This window comes from Dermacentor variabilis, chromosome 1, assembly GCF_050947875.1.
Source record: "Dermacentor variabilis isolate Ectoservices chromosome 1, ASM5094787v1, whole genome shotgun sequence".
Lineage (NCBI taxonomy): Eukaryota > Metazoa > Arthropoda > Arachnida > Ixodida > Ixodidae > Dermacentor > Dermacentor variabilis.
In genome coordinates this window covers 159,474,110-159,487,172 of record NC_134568.1, presented here as the reverse complement: position 1 = coordinate 159,487,172, position 13,063 = coordinate 159,474,110, and the positions used below count along the sequence as shown (strand labels likewise).

At 45.4% G+C, this 13,063-nt stretch overlaps 1 protein-coding gene across 1 annotated transcript; it reads left to right on the top strand.

The window, feature by feature from the left end:
- The first annotated feature begins 1,326 nt into the window (after positions 1–1,326).
- On the top strand, positions 1,327–12,814 carry LOC142587438 (uncharacterized). The gene is made up of 5 exons (XM_075698461.1): positions 1,327–1,774; positions 2,426–2,509; positions 4,364–4,546; positions 11,215–11,322; positions 11,737–12,814. The coding sequence occupies exons 2-5, from the start codon at positions 2,447–2,449 to the stop codon at positions 12,622–12,624; spliced, it is 1,242 nt and encodes a 413-aa protein (XP_075554576.1). The 5' UTR covers positions 1,327–1,774; positions 2,426–2,446; the 3' UTR covers positions 12,625–12,814.
- Positions 12,815–13,063: the final 249 nt, after the last annotated feature.

The window sequence follows — 13,063 nt, the reverse complement described above, 5'->3', positions numbered from 1 at the left end:
CTTATGTACAGGTGTTTTTCTAACCTTCCGCGGTGAGCGCATTGCGTCTAGAACCGCAGCGTCCTGTGCTCTACGCGGTTGTACGGGACTGGTGACCATGCATCGTTAGGCAACTTCTCGAATAACAGCACGAGTCGGTTTTGGCACTTAACTTGGTGGAGCAATAAATGAGGGAGCCAAAAGAACTGTGATTGTTCCGCAAATATATATTTATAATTGTTCCAGAGCTAATTAAAAAAAAAACGCTGCAATAGTCGGATACAAATTAAATCTGCAGGGAAGCCCTGCCCACGCCCTCATAACCGCCAGCCACCGTTGCTCCGCGAAGCTGCAAATAATTCGTACTTCAAACGTTTCGTTTTACCCAAATAAGGCGGTAACCACAAAAAATAAAATTATTAGCGCGCAGTTATATACGTTTTCCCTCGCCTATTATAGTGGCATGGCGAAAGCCTAATTCTTTATTCAACTGAAATAAAACGCTTGCTTCTTTGCAACTATTTATTGTCAAGTTTCACTTCAGTTGGCAGTGAAGTTTCATGAGTAAAACGGTTCAGCAGTGAAATGAACTGTATCGCAGACTTTTGAAGAGTGAAATGCTAAGACTCCATACACTTTGTCCATGTCTGCTGCAAACCTCATTACTTCCGCCGGTGAAAAGACTCTTCAAGAACAGCAGACGCTCCGGAGGTATGAAGTACGATGCGATTTTGAAAAGGCCGCATGACGACGATTTTGTTTGCTTCTGCGAGTGGCTGGCGGAGTAACACAACCCCGCGCGGTTTGTGTGACTGCTGCTTTAAGTTGTATTCTACTACATTAATCTTTATTTTACACTTTCGCTTGTTTACTTGTTCTTGACATTGTTTTTCCTGCGCTTCTTAACTGCGCGAGTCCATTTGACGTGGTTTCTTGTTTGCCAAGTAAAGGAGAGCTGTATCTCACAGGCGTATCTGTGTGATACACCTTATTCCATTTCTCTTTTGCGGGTTCAAACGTCTTTATGGCAAATGCTGGGCGCTATTCACATTTGTACTAGTAAAGGAGCCCCCCGCCCCCGAAAAAAATATCCTGGGTACGTGCTTGGTTAGAAGACCCACTTTTTGAGGTTCGCACAGTGAACTGAGATTTATTTGCAGTTCTTTTATAATATAAGATTGGTTTATGGCTTTCTCTTCATTTTCCCATACCTTTTTGGATAAAACCGTGCGTAAGTACTTTAGAAATGTGTTAAAATTCACAGTATTGGATTGCCTAGTAATTAGCGTTAAGGGACACACAAGCTCGAAAAGTATAGGTCACTACTTGTGCCCGAGGTGAGAACTGACTATGAGGAAATATACAGATGTGAACTGGAAAAAGTAAGGCCTATCGCTGATCGTGATTTGCTACATGCAAATGTCGCTGATCTTGTGTTAAGGCATGTTAAATTATTATTAGAAGCGCAATGCCACAACCTTTTGCCGCTCGAATCCGTCTTAAAACCCAAGAAATGTGCCATGTATGGAAGGCTCGTCATCTTCTTCGCCACGCTGGAAGATAACGACGAGGTGGTCGGCGCCGCGTGGTTACTAGGCACGCGCCGCGGCTGGAATGTGCTTCGGTGACTGTGAAGAGGGTCCCAAAGCGACAACAAACATGTCATAACCGCATCGATGGAGCAGCAAGATTTCTGGGCCTAGGACAGCCTGGAGCTAACATGGGATGCCGACTCCTGAGAAACCGAGGAGAGCGAGCTACGACTGCGGGATGCCATCGCCTGGAGTCAATCTCGGTAAGGCTACGTCTCCATTGGCCGAGCGCTGGTAAATAGCTAGCGGGCTCGTTTTCGTCGACGTACGTGTGAATGATGAAGCTAGTACACGAAATCAATGAAAAAAATGGATTAGCGTCTTCCTTCAGCTGAGGTAGAGTTTCGCAAGATTCTAGATTGGAAATAAACTAAAATTCTATTGCTGAGAGATCACGAAACAGTTCACTTGTGCGGTCAACTGTAGATACCGCGCGAGTTCTGAGACAGAGTGAAGGCTGTAGAATACTTACAAGCTGTCCAATGGTGAGAACTTCACTGCACTTGTAACGATGGCATATATGCTCTAGAAAAAATAATCGGCGCAAAACAGACACGAACAGAAAAACTCAGACGACACGATTTCGTGTGTTTACGATCGGCACACCTGTGCCTTGTTAAACCATGACAGCTGGATGATGGGTGTGGTGTTCCTTCTTTTAATCTGCGCGATGGGGGCAACGTATACCCCCGTTATACCGATAGGTATCGAGGCGCTGAGCGGAGAGTAGGGAGACTGCACCATATTCAGTTTCGTCTAGATCGCCGGGTCGTATCAAAAATTTTAACAGAATCGCTGCGGTGTTCAGTGCGCTTAAAGTATATTAAATCATTCGTGTACTTCTCTTGTTCCAGGTCGACAGCTAAGACGACAAAATGACATATTACTTTACGGGCTTCGTGAGGAGTCCTGGAGGACTCCTCAAGATGATCCAAATCGTAAGACATTTCTCTTCCGTCAGAGTTGATCTTTTATGCTGCAAAATGCGGGATATGACATTATTTCTTTAAGGGCTTGGTGGTATAGGGCTCGGGTAGAAATGAAAAGAGTACTTTATAAGTCAACACGATGATATACGTCGGTCGCTACACAGTAATGGGCAAGTCTTGGCAAATGATAGCCGGCAGTATGCCCGCATGCCGCGAATCAGGATAGTGATTTGGTCGAGTTGGTCGAAGTTCACGACGTAGAATCAGCGCAAAGCACCGAACCTCCTTCTATGTGCTTTAAAAACTCACTTTGACCAATAAAATTCAGTTGGCAGTCAGCGCTTGTGTGATTCTTTCCTATAACCGCACTCCTAAGCCGCGATTTTGTAGCGACGTCTTTTCTGGTGCTTTTGTAATGCTTTTCTGATGCTATTCCTTTTCACGCTTCTCGCGTTTCGTCAATGGTCAGAGCAACGCTCCGCCCGCGTATCAATAGGATCGACCGGCCGTGAACGGTGGATGATAAAAGAGTGGCATGGAATCGAACCGAAGGCATCGATACAAAATCGCGGCCCTATTCTTGCACTTCAGTGATTTGCACTGCTTTTGTATCATGAACGTATGCCGCAAGGACTCGCCCACCGTGCACGATGTGCACCGTGCAACCATGTCTTAACATGGTTAAGACACGGTTAGATTAGCATTTTGATTTGTTGCTGGCATACGTTTTTTTTTGTTGTTGCGATATGTAGTTCATTCATTTATGTGCATACAGTCCAATCCTTTATTGAAGAGTGTGTTGTTGTTTTCTTTTCTAAAAAAAAAAAAAACGCTCGATCCCTAACGCCTTTGCCTCGCTGGATATATCTTAGGATCATGGTGATGGATAAACAGCGCCAAGAAAGACGCAGACCGGACAGAAATGAGTATGACAAGCGCTCTCGATCACGTCCACTTCTTTTTCAAGTCTTCGTGTTGCTTCGCGCTGTTTATTCGTCACTGTGCAACTTTACCAACCCACCCAACTTGCCGCTTATCCCGGCCACGGCGGCCGCATTTCGATGGGGGCAAAATGCGAAAACACCCGTGTGCATAGATTTAGGTGCACGGTAAAGAACCCCAGGTGGTCGAAATTTCCGGAGTCCTCCACTACGGCGTGCCTCATAATCAGAAAGTGGTTTTGGCACGTAAAACCCCATAATTTTAATTTTTTTTCAACTTGCCGCTTGTCTATTCTAGTGGACTATTCGAATAGAATGTGTAAGTGCGCTCTCTACCTGAAAGCGCGCTAACTGTGACAACAATGTGTTCAGCTGCTATTTCCTAGCTGCCAGCCACCTTAATTAGCTTTAACATTGTGCCCGGAACTTGCAAAGTATGTCTTCTTAGGGTAGTGTAGAGCTATTGCCAGGAACGGTGTATAATGTCCTGCTCGAAACGTGCTTCAGGCAGCTTTCTTTAACAACTACCCAAAGTTTCGAATAGGGGGTTTCTGATCGGCGGTGTCGTCATTATTCTTTTAATTGTACGATGGAATGCGACACTGGCTGTGATCTGTTTGCAAATGTTCTCCCTCATGGCGTTTATGTTTCCTCGAAAAGAAATAAAGCTAAAACGCTGCGAGCAAAGATTACCGTGATAACTAAATGACGATTAACGTTCCAAAGTTATGCCTTGGTCTCGAAAGATGCCGTAGTGGCGTTCTCTGTATTAATTTTCACCGCGTGTATCTAAATATACGTATACCGAACCAAAGTTGAGACTATTTGCTGGACAGAAAAAAAGTAGCTGTGGAGAAACCGCGGCAATCGCCATCGTCGTGAAATCAGATGAGAATCTCAGGCGAGCACGTGCTGTGCGCAGCTCATCGGTTTGGTGCTGATGTTGATCCTGATGGGGGGCCACTACGACGTCAGCACGGGCCTGTACCGCCTCCGCATCGACGCATTCCTGATGACCATGACGGTCTTCACCTTCGTCCTCACGTCCGCTCTTCTCCTGATGTGCACCATCATGGGCTCGACAGAGCTGCCGAACTCTGTTCTGGTACGCGCACCCCTTCAGAACTTGGAATTCCAGCAATGGCGTACAACTGTGTCGACGCGAAGTTGTGACTGATCATGTACACTATAGGCGCCTCATGACGCAAGAATACAACAAATAGCCTGACTGGCTCCAAGCAACGGCAAACATCATAACCTTGTCCTTCCAGCTACATGCATGGTACAAGATGATGTAACGTTGCGTCATTGCACGATATTTTCTGTTTATTTGCATTACTTTCTTCGTTCCATTGTCGGACCTTACATTTTTTCACAAGACCTCCATTTATCTTATTCATGTCGAGTTCTTTCAGCAGCTTTTTTTACGCGCATGTACGTCGATCTTGTCCTTTTTCGCGTCGACTTTGACTGACACGCTTTTTTTTATTGAGAGGTCAGGTGGGCCAATCCCGGAGATAATGCAGTCTGGCACAATGTGACTAATTTTCGACTATATTTGCGCTTATTACGCCCCTAGCGTTAGTTCTACCTCCAACGCGACTCATTTTCACTTGTCTCGTTGAAACCTACATTTTGATAACTTTTGCAACTCGCTACGACTCTCTGGAGACGAGAAAGGGTAGTTTTTTGACCGAGACGCCAGATATAGATAATCATATCCCACTTACGAACTCGAATTAGCCTAGAATTGAGGAGGTAATGGAAGAAACTGGTACATAAAAAGCCGATCAATGAGTTAGCGGTAAGGGGGAAAATAGAAGAATTCCGGATCAAGCTACAGAACAGGTATTCGGCTTTAACTCAGGGAGAGAACCTTATTGTTGGAGATATGAACGACAATCTTATGGGCATCATTAAGGAGTGTGCAATATAACTCGGTGGTAACTCCGTTAGACAGGATGCCAGTAAGCTAACGCAGGAGACGAAAGATCTGATCAAGAAACGCCAATGTATGAAAGCCTCTAACCCTACAGCTAGAATAGAAATGGCAGAACTTTCGAAGTTAATCAACAAGTGTAAGACAGCTGACATAAGGAAGTATAATATGGATAGAATTGAACATGCTCTCAGGAACAGAGGAAGCCTAAAAACAGTGAAGAAGAAACTAGGAATAGGCAAGAATCGGATGTATGCGTCAAGAGATAAAGCCGGCCATATCATTACTAATATGGATGAGATAGTTCAAGTAGCTGAGGAGTTCTATAGAGATTTGTACAGTACCAGTGGCACCCACGACGATAATGGCAGAAAGAATAGTCTAGAGGAATTTGGAATTCCACAAGTAACGCCGGAAGAAGTAAAGAAAGCCTTGGGAGCTATGCAGAGGGGGAAGGCAGCTGCGGAGCATCAGGTAACAACAGATTTGTTGTTACCTGATGCTAGAAAAACTCGCCACCCTCTATACGCAATGCCTCATGACTTCGAGCGTACCGGAATCTTGGAAGAACGCTAACATATATTCCTAATCCATAAGAAAGGAGACGCCAAGGACTTGAAAAATTATAGACCGATCAGCTTACTGTCCGTTGCCTACAATGTATTTACTAAGGTAATCGCAAATAGAATCAGGAACAGCTTAGACTTCTGTCAACCAAAGGAACAGGCTGGATTCAGTAAAGGCTACTCAACATTAGACCATATTCACACTATCAATCAGGTGATAGAGAAATGTGCTGAATATAACCAATCCTTATATATAGCTTTCATTATTACGAGAAAGCGTTTGATTCAGTCGAAACCTCAGCAGTCGTGGAGGCATTACAGAATCAGGGTGCAGACGAGCCGTATGTAAAAATACTGAAAGATATCTATAGCGGCTCCACAGCCACTGTAGTCCTCCATAAAGAAAGCAACAAAATCCCAATAAGGAAAGACGTCAGGCAGGGCGATACGATCTCTCCAATGCTATTCACAGCGTGTTTACAGGAGGTATTCAGAGACCTGGATTGGGAAGAATTGGGGATAAGAGTTAATGGAGAATACCTTAGTAACTTGCGATTCGCTGATGATATTGCCTTGCTTAGTAACTCAGGGGACCAATTGCAATGCATGCTCACTGACCTGGAGAGGCAAAGCAGAAGGGTGGGTCTAAAAATTAATCTGCAGAAAACTAAAGTAATGTTTAACAGTCTCGGAAAAGAACAGCAGTTTACGATAGGTAGCGAGGCACTGGAAGTGGTAAAGGAGTACATCTACTTAGGACAGGTAGTGACCGCGGATCCGGATCATGAGACTGAAATAATCAGAAGAATAAGAATGGGCTGGGGTGCGTTTGGCAGGCATTTTCAGATCATGAACAGCAGGTTGCCATTATCCCTCAAGAGAAAAGTGTATAATAGCTGTGTCTTACCAGTACTCACGTACGGGGCAGAAACCTGGAGGCTTACTAAGAGGGTTCTACTTAAATTGAAGACGACGCAACGAGCTATGGAAAGAAGAATGATAGGTGTAACGTTAAGGGACAAGAAAAGAGCAGATTGGGTGAGGGAACAAACGCGAGTTCATAACATCCTAGTTGAAATCAAGAAAAAGAAATGGGGGACGTGGGCAGGACATGTAATGAGGAGGGAAGATAACCGATGGTCATTAAGGGTTAGGAACTGGATTCCAAGGGAAGGGAAGCGTAGCAGGAGACGGCGGAAAGTGAAGTGGGCGGATGAGATTAAGAAGTTTGCAGGGACGACATGGCTACAATTAGTACACGACCGGGGTAGTTGGAGAAGTATGGGAGAGGCATTTGCCCTGCAGTGGGCGTAACCAGGCTGATGATGATGATTATGATGATGATACCACTTATGCCAAACCCGTGGAAAATCGCCAAAGAAGACCTTGACTTCAAAAAAGTAATAGCAAGTGTAGCGTGACAATAGCTTGATAGACGGCTGACTTATGCACTCGTGACTGTATTTGGTGATATGAAAGGCCTAAATTATTCCGCGGGTCAGAGTGGGCTTATTACTAAACAACCGTCATGCACTTTGGTTGGCATCGGCAAGAGTGGCACATGTACTGCCAGATGCATGCGATTACTCTTGTTCGGGTAAGGCGCATGCGCTGTTGTGCCATTGTGCTACTTGCTCAACTTTCTGGGCCACCGCGTTTGTTTTCGTTAAGCCATGCTTCGAAGTTGTCGGACGCTAGCTTGATGTTGCGACTTGGAGCGCTCTTGGAAAGGGGAACGGAAAACCACCCCTTTGCATTCCAAATTATAGAGTGGGGCAGTACCACCAGTTAAAAAAAAAAGAAAGCGGAGAAAGGGGGCACATTTTCCCTTTAGTAATTAACTTTTCGCTATGCGACATGACGCACGCCTAAGAAAATGGTGGCGTTCGTTTCATTTCTTCGTCTGTGACCTAATGGAAATTGGTGCACGAGGCACGTGCTTTCGCAAGTGCCATACACGCGTTAACATTTTCTTGGCCATGAAGCCGACGCTACGGGAGCGAGGCTCGCGGGCATGAATCAGTACGTAAGCAGTCCATTTGTCAGAGTGGAGTTTCGTTTTCGCATCAGGATGTTTCGCAGCTTTATACGCGGGCAGCCTTGCCGCGGCTGCTGGTCCACGTGTAGCCTAAAAGAAAGTTAGTGTTATGGATGAATTTCAACTATACTTGAAAGCCATTCATAACACTAATTTTCTTTTTATTTATAGGCAGTTATTTAGGACCATGGACGGTGATCAGACAGCCTCACCCCCCCCCCCCCCCCCATTTTTGCTTGGTGCGCGAAGGCCGGTAGGCCGAAGGCCGAATACATCTTGCCGTGGCTCCAGAGATGTCCGTCTACACCTCCGTGTGCGCAGTGTTCACCCATCGCTCATCGTGAGAATATGTAGTCCTGTAAAAAATGTATGTTCACTGATGTGCCGTTTATTTTTTATTTATTTATTTGTTCTTACTTACTTACCACGTTTGGCCGCAGTGAATTATTTCATCCTCGGTTGCGAAGATGCAGGCACTTCGAACGGCAGCGTCCACCGCACACAGATTGCCAGTCATAGCTACAAGACATGGCTTTGGTATTTGCTTACCAAAATGCACGTTTAATCACTCTCCATGCGTGAATTGTTCTCATCGCACATCGCATAACAATTAGCGCAGTTTGTCGTTCTTTAAGCGTCTATCTATTTATGTGCAGCGCTACGCTCCGAGAATGAGTTAGGCAATAGCTGAATGTTAGAAATACACGTTCGCGTGTACTTGTAACATAATGGAAAGAGCGAATAACAGAACACCATCGACGAAACGCGGAAACTGCGAATGCAGAAGAGCTAAATTAAACTTTGCACTCTTATTAAATGCATGGACCTTAATTATATACACGGCCCATATTGTTTCCATCAATATGACACATGGCTCAGCAACACAGAATAACTACATGTATCTGGAGCATTAAAAAATAAGAATTCACTTACTGCCTGTGAATGTGATATGGTCTCTTCTGAGCAGGGCATAATTGCGCTTTCTTTTTTTAAACGCGAACGGAATGTGCTTCAGAATTCTTTGGGTAGTGCGGACTTTCGGCATGTCCGGTCGCCGACGACATCGTTGCGGACGCTTCCCGCGGCCTCGTTGTGCATAAGCTAGCCATGCACTTTGCGTCGCCGAGCAGCTGTTGCGCAACGTGTGGTAGCGTTGCAACCGCGTTGTCCCACATAACTTGAGCCAAGAATTTAAAAATGAAAGCCGCATCGCAAGCGAATTGATCCGAACGCATACTATTCGCAATAGCCTATAGTAACTCAAACATTTTTCCCCCCGTAACTCACTAATTAATTAGGTTTTTTTACCCAAATTTTTAATTATTGGCTGAGGACCCTTAGTATGACACGCAGATTTGTAGGGCACCTTCAGAAACCACCGATCGAGTTGTTTCCTTTACAATACGTCTCACGTAGTCCTTTTTTCCGGGTTTCAATGAAAGCCCCCGAAATATGAAAGAAGCCACGTGACGGAGCGTTTGCGCAGTGGTATTGTGCTGCTCTCAAGCGTGCGTTCGGTGAACAAGGTCGGCTGCATGGTGACTGGCGACGAGGAAGCGGCAGGGCGTTATCTCATCGGCAGCGCTCGGCCAGCAGGATGCATTTTCGTCGGCCAGCAGGCTATTTTATGCCCACTGCAGGACGACGGCCTCTCCCTTCGATCTCCAATTACCCCTGTCCTGCGCCAACCGATATACCAACTGCGTCCGCGGATTTCTTAACTTCATCACCTCACCTAGTCGTCTGTCGTCCTCGATTGCGCTTCCCTTCTCTACGCACCCATGCTGTAACCCTAATGGTCCACCAGTTATATAATCTACCCATTACATGACCTGCCCAGCTTCATTTATTTTTGTTAACGCCAATTAGAATATCGGCTATCCCTCTCTGCTTTCTGATCCACACCGGTCTCTTCCTGTCTCTTAACGTTACGCCTAACATTATTCGTTCCATTGCTCTTTGCGCGGTCCTTAACTTGTTCTCAAGCTTCTTTGTCAGTCTCCAAGTTTCTGCCCCATATATCAGCACCGGTAGAATGCATTGATTTTACACCTTTCTTTCCAATAATAATGCTAAGCTTCCAGTCAGGATGTGGCAATGTCTGCCGAATGCACTTTAACCCATTTTTATTCTTCTGTAAATTTCCTTTTCATGATCAGGGTCCCCTGTGAGTAATTGACCTAGGCAAACGTGTACTCCTTCACAGACTCTAGAGGCTGATTTGTTTAGTGTTACTGAAACCTTTGCAGGTTAACTATATATATATATATATACTAGGTGCATTAATTGTTACTATATGCGATACTAGGTGCATTAATTGTTACTATATGCGAATCATCATTTGCACAATTCTCGACTATTGCTTCGCACTTTCGACGGAAGTGCAGTTTTTCTCGTTGGAATACAATAATTTAATCTGGTGACAGCGAACTGCTTGTGTGTAAATGATTTACAATGCGATTGTTTATTCACCTGTGAAGTTTTTGCCAGAAATGTTTGCACCGAAGTCCATCCGTGGGCGATTGTGACAGTCACAGGCAATTATTCCTCATGATTCAGCTTGCACCAATTACTGACTAGATTTGCAAACGGAATGAAGTGCAGCTATGCTCATTCTCTGCAATATGATATATTTGAAATGAAACGATTCACCTCTTTCATTATCACAAACCTTTGCATAATTAGTGTTCATTACTTGTAGCATCATTATTCAAGTTGGGAAATCTATCAATTAGTATTTGCATAAAAATATACACATCGCAGAAGGTGAACACTTCTTTCTATATTTGTTAGGGTCACGTCGAATGTTTAAAATCTTTAGATTCCCGAGTTTACCGGCATATCTATGAACACTTAAGGTTGTTTTAAACTTGTTTCTGTATCCTGCATATTCCTAAATTGGTAGCTTTGAAATGATTAATAAACATTTAGTACCCTTGCTGTCTTAAGGAAGTGCGAAATACATATTCGTTTTTGCATTTAATGACGTTAATTGGCCGAAAACGCGTTACGTGTAAGCGTGTCCTAAAAAAAGATTAGCATAAAATTATTTCTTGTAGAATACCGTCTTTCTGTCCGTAGGAATCAGCCACGAGTTTCTAGCGGCATAAAATATCAAACATTTGTTATCGTTGATGTATTTTGACACTTACCATATTTTATCGTCTTCTTGCGGCGACGTTATCGTCGTATCATTCGTAATTATATACTTGGCATTTTCTTTTTTTCAGTATCGCATTAACTACCTATTGGCCACCATCACATACTTTCCTTTCACCGTGGGTTTCATCTTTGAAGAGTACATGCATGGCGACATCAAGCAGACCATTGCCGGAGGGGTAATGTATTGGGGCACCATAGGCATCTGTTTCAAACTTAACGCGAAAATACCAGCCTTTATGTTGATGCTTTATAAAAGAAATCTTTGTTGGGCCGTCTACCTTTCTTGTCCTGCCCGTGCGCGCAGTATATTTTAATAATTCGTGTCGAGCGGCTCGTAAGTTCATCCTGTGGCGTCACATCCATTGGCGAAAGATGGAAAAGTCCTCGTTGTCCTGTTTTCTGGCCGCATTTTGACGCAAACGCTAGTTTCACACGAGTCGATATTAAATTATTGATTCATCTGGTTCGTGGTGTTCATTTAGCAGCCTATCCCTGCTCAGCCTAACGCATCAGTGTAACGGAAAGCAGTGCCGCAGATGGTGTCGGAGCTAGCGAGTCAAAAAAGGTGATTGGTGCTTCTGTCTGCGCAGGTGCTCAGCATCACCAATTCGCTGATCTACATGTTTAACCTGTGCGTTAGCTACGAGCTGCGCTGCCTTCGGGGCCGGCGCCGCGAGCGACAGCCCAAGGGCGGAAGGAGCAAGGGCGCCAAGAAGGGCAAAGGCAAGGGCAAGAAGGGCGGTCAAAGCGACATAGACATCCTGATGGGCAGGGACCGGGCTGCCGGTGGCGCCGCTGGCATGACCGGCCGCATTCGCAACGAGCGAGACCTGCTGGCCACCGGCGACGTGGAGACCTTCCACCGACTCCAGCAGATCCAGCAAATGAACCGGCTCTTGGAGAACGACCCCATCATGTTTCACCAGCAGACCAGCTACATGCTGGGCGCGCAGCAGGCGTACGCGCAGGAGCAGTACATGGGCGGAGGGTCGCCGGCAGCCATGCCTGCCGGTCTGCACAGCGGCGGCGCGTCGCCGGGCGGTGCACCGATGGTGGACGAGTTCGGCCGCCGGGGTGGCCCGCGCGACGACCGGCTGGCGCGCAGGGTGGTGCACGAGGTGTACCGCGGCGAGTTCCTGCCGGGCGAGGAGTACCTGATGCAGCCGGCCGTGGGCAAGGAGTTCATCATCCCCATCCAGGTGGAAGGGCGCAAGTCTTCGCAGGACAGCAGCACACCCACCGAGAAGAGCAAATCTCCGAAGAAGAAAGGCAAGAAGTCGTCAAAGAAAGGCAGCAAAAAGGGCAGCAAGAAGGGATCAAAGAGTAAGAAGAAGGGAAGCAAAAAGGGGAGCAAGAAGAAGGGAAGCAAGAAAGGCTCCAAAAGTAAGAAGAAAGGCAGCAAGAAGGGCTCCAAGAAGAAAGCCTCCAAGGGTAAAAAGAAGAAAAGCAAAGGAAAGAAGAAGAAGAAGAAGAAGTAGTAGAGCCTTCTTCAACATATACTTTTTACATGTGGTGTGCTTTTTTTGAGCTGCGCGAACGACTCGGTATTTGGTGTTTCACTATCATTCGGAACTAATAAAGTGGCGTACCTTCCCTCTTTTTCTCCTACATAAAATGTTTCAGTTTATATTGTGAAGTTGCTTTGCGTGTACAACTTCAACTAATTCGGATGCTCAACGCATGACGACATCAGGCTGAAAATTCCGATTAACTTAGCCTGAAAAATACTTGCCGCCCAAGCGAACTGCGTCACGACAACATTGAATAACTAAACCAAACCTGCGACAATCCGCAGGGTTGACCAATATTGGTAAATTTTTAAAAACTGTGAAGCTTTCTGAGGAACCCGTTCGGTTCTTTTTCTTTTTTTTTGCCACTTTTCACGAACCAACTACAGGGCGTCCAGAGGGCTCGCGA

What these genes read in the sequence shown, in the direction of transcription:
- LOC142587438 (XM_075698461.1), top strand. Translation starts at nt 2,447, where the DNA reads ATGACATATTACTTTACGGGCTTCGTGAGGAGTCCTGGAGGACTCCTC. An exon ending in TCCTCAAGATGATCCAAATC is followed by an intron (nt 2,510 to 4,363) that starts GTAAGACATTTC and finishes TGCTGTGCGCAG; the next exon opens with CTCATCGGTTTGGTGCTGAT. An exon ending in AGCAGACCATTGCCGGAGGG is followed by an intron (nt 11,323 to 11,736) that starts GTAATGTATTGG and finishes CTGTCTGCGCAG; the next exon opens with GTGCTCAGCATCACCAATTC.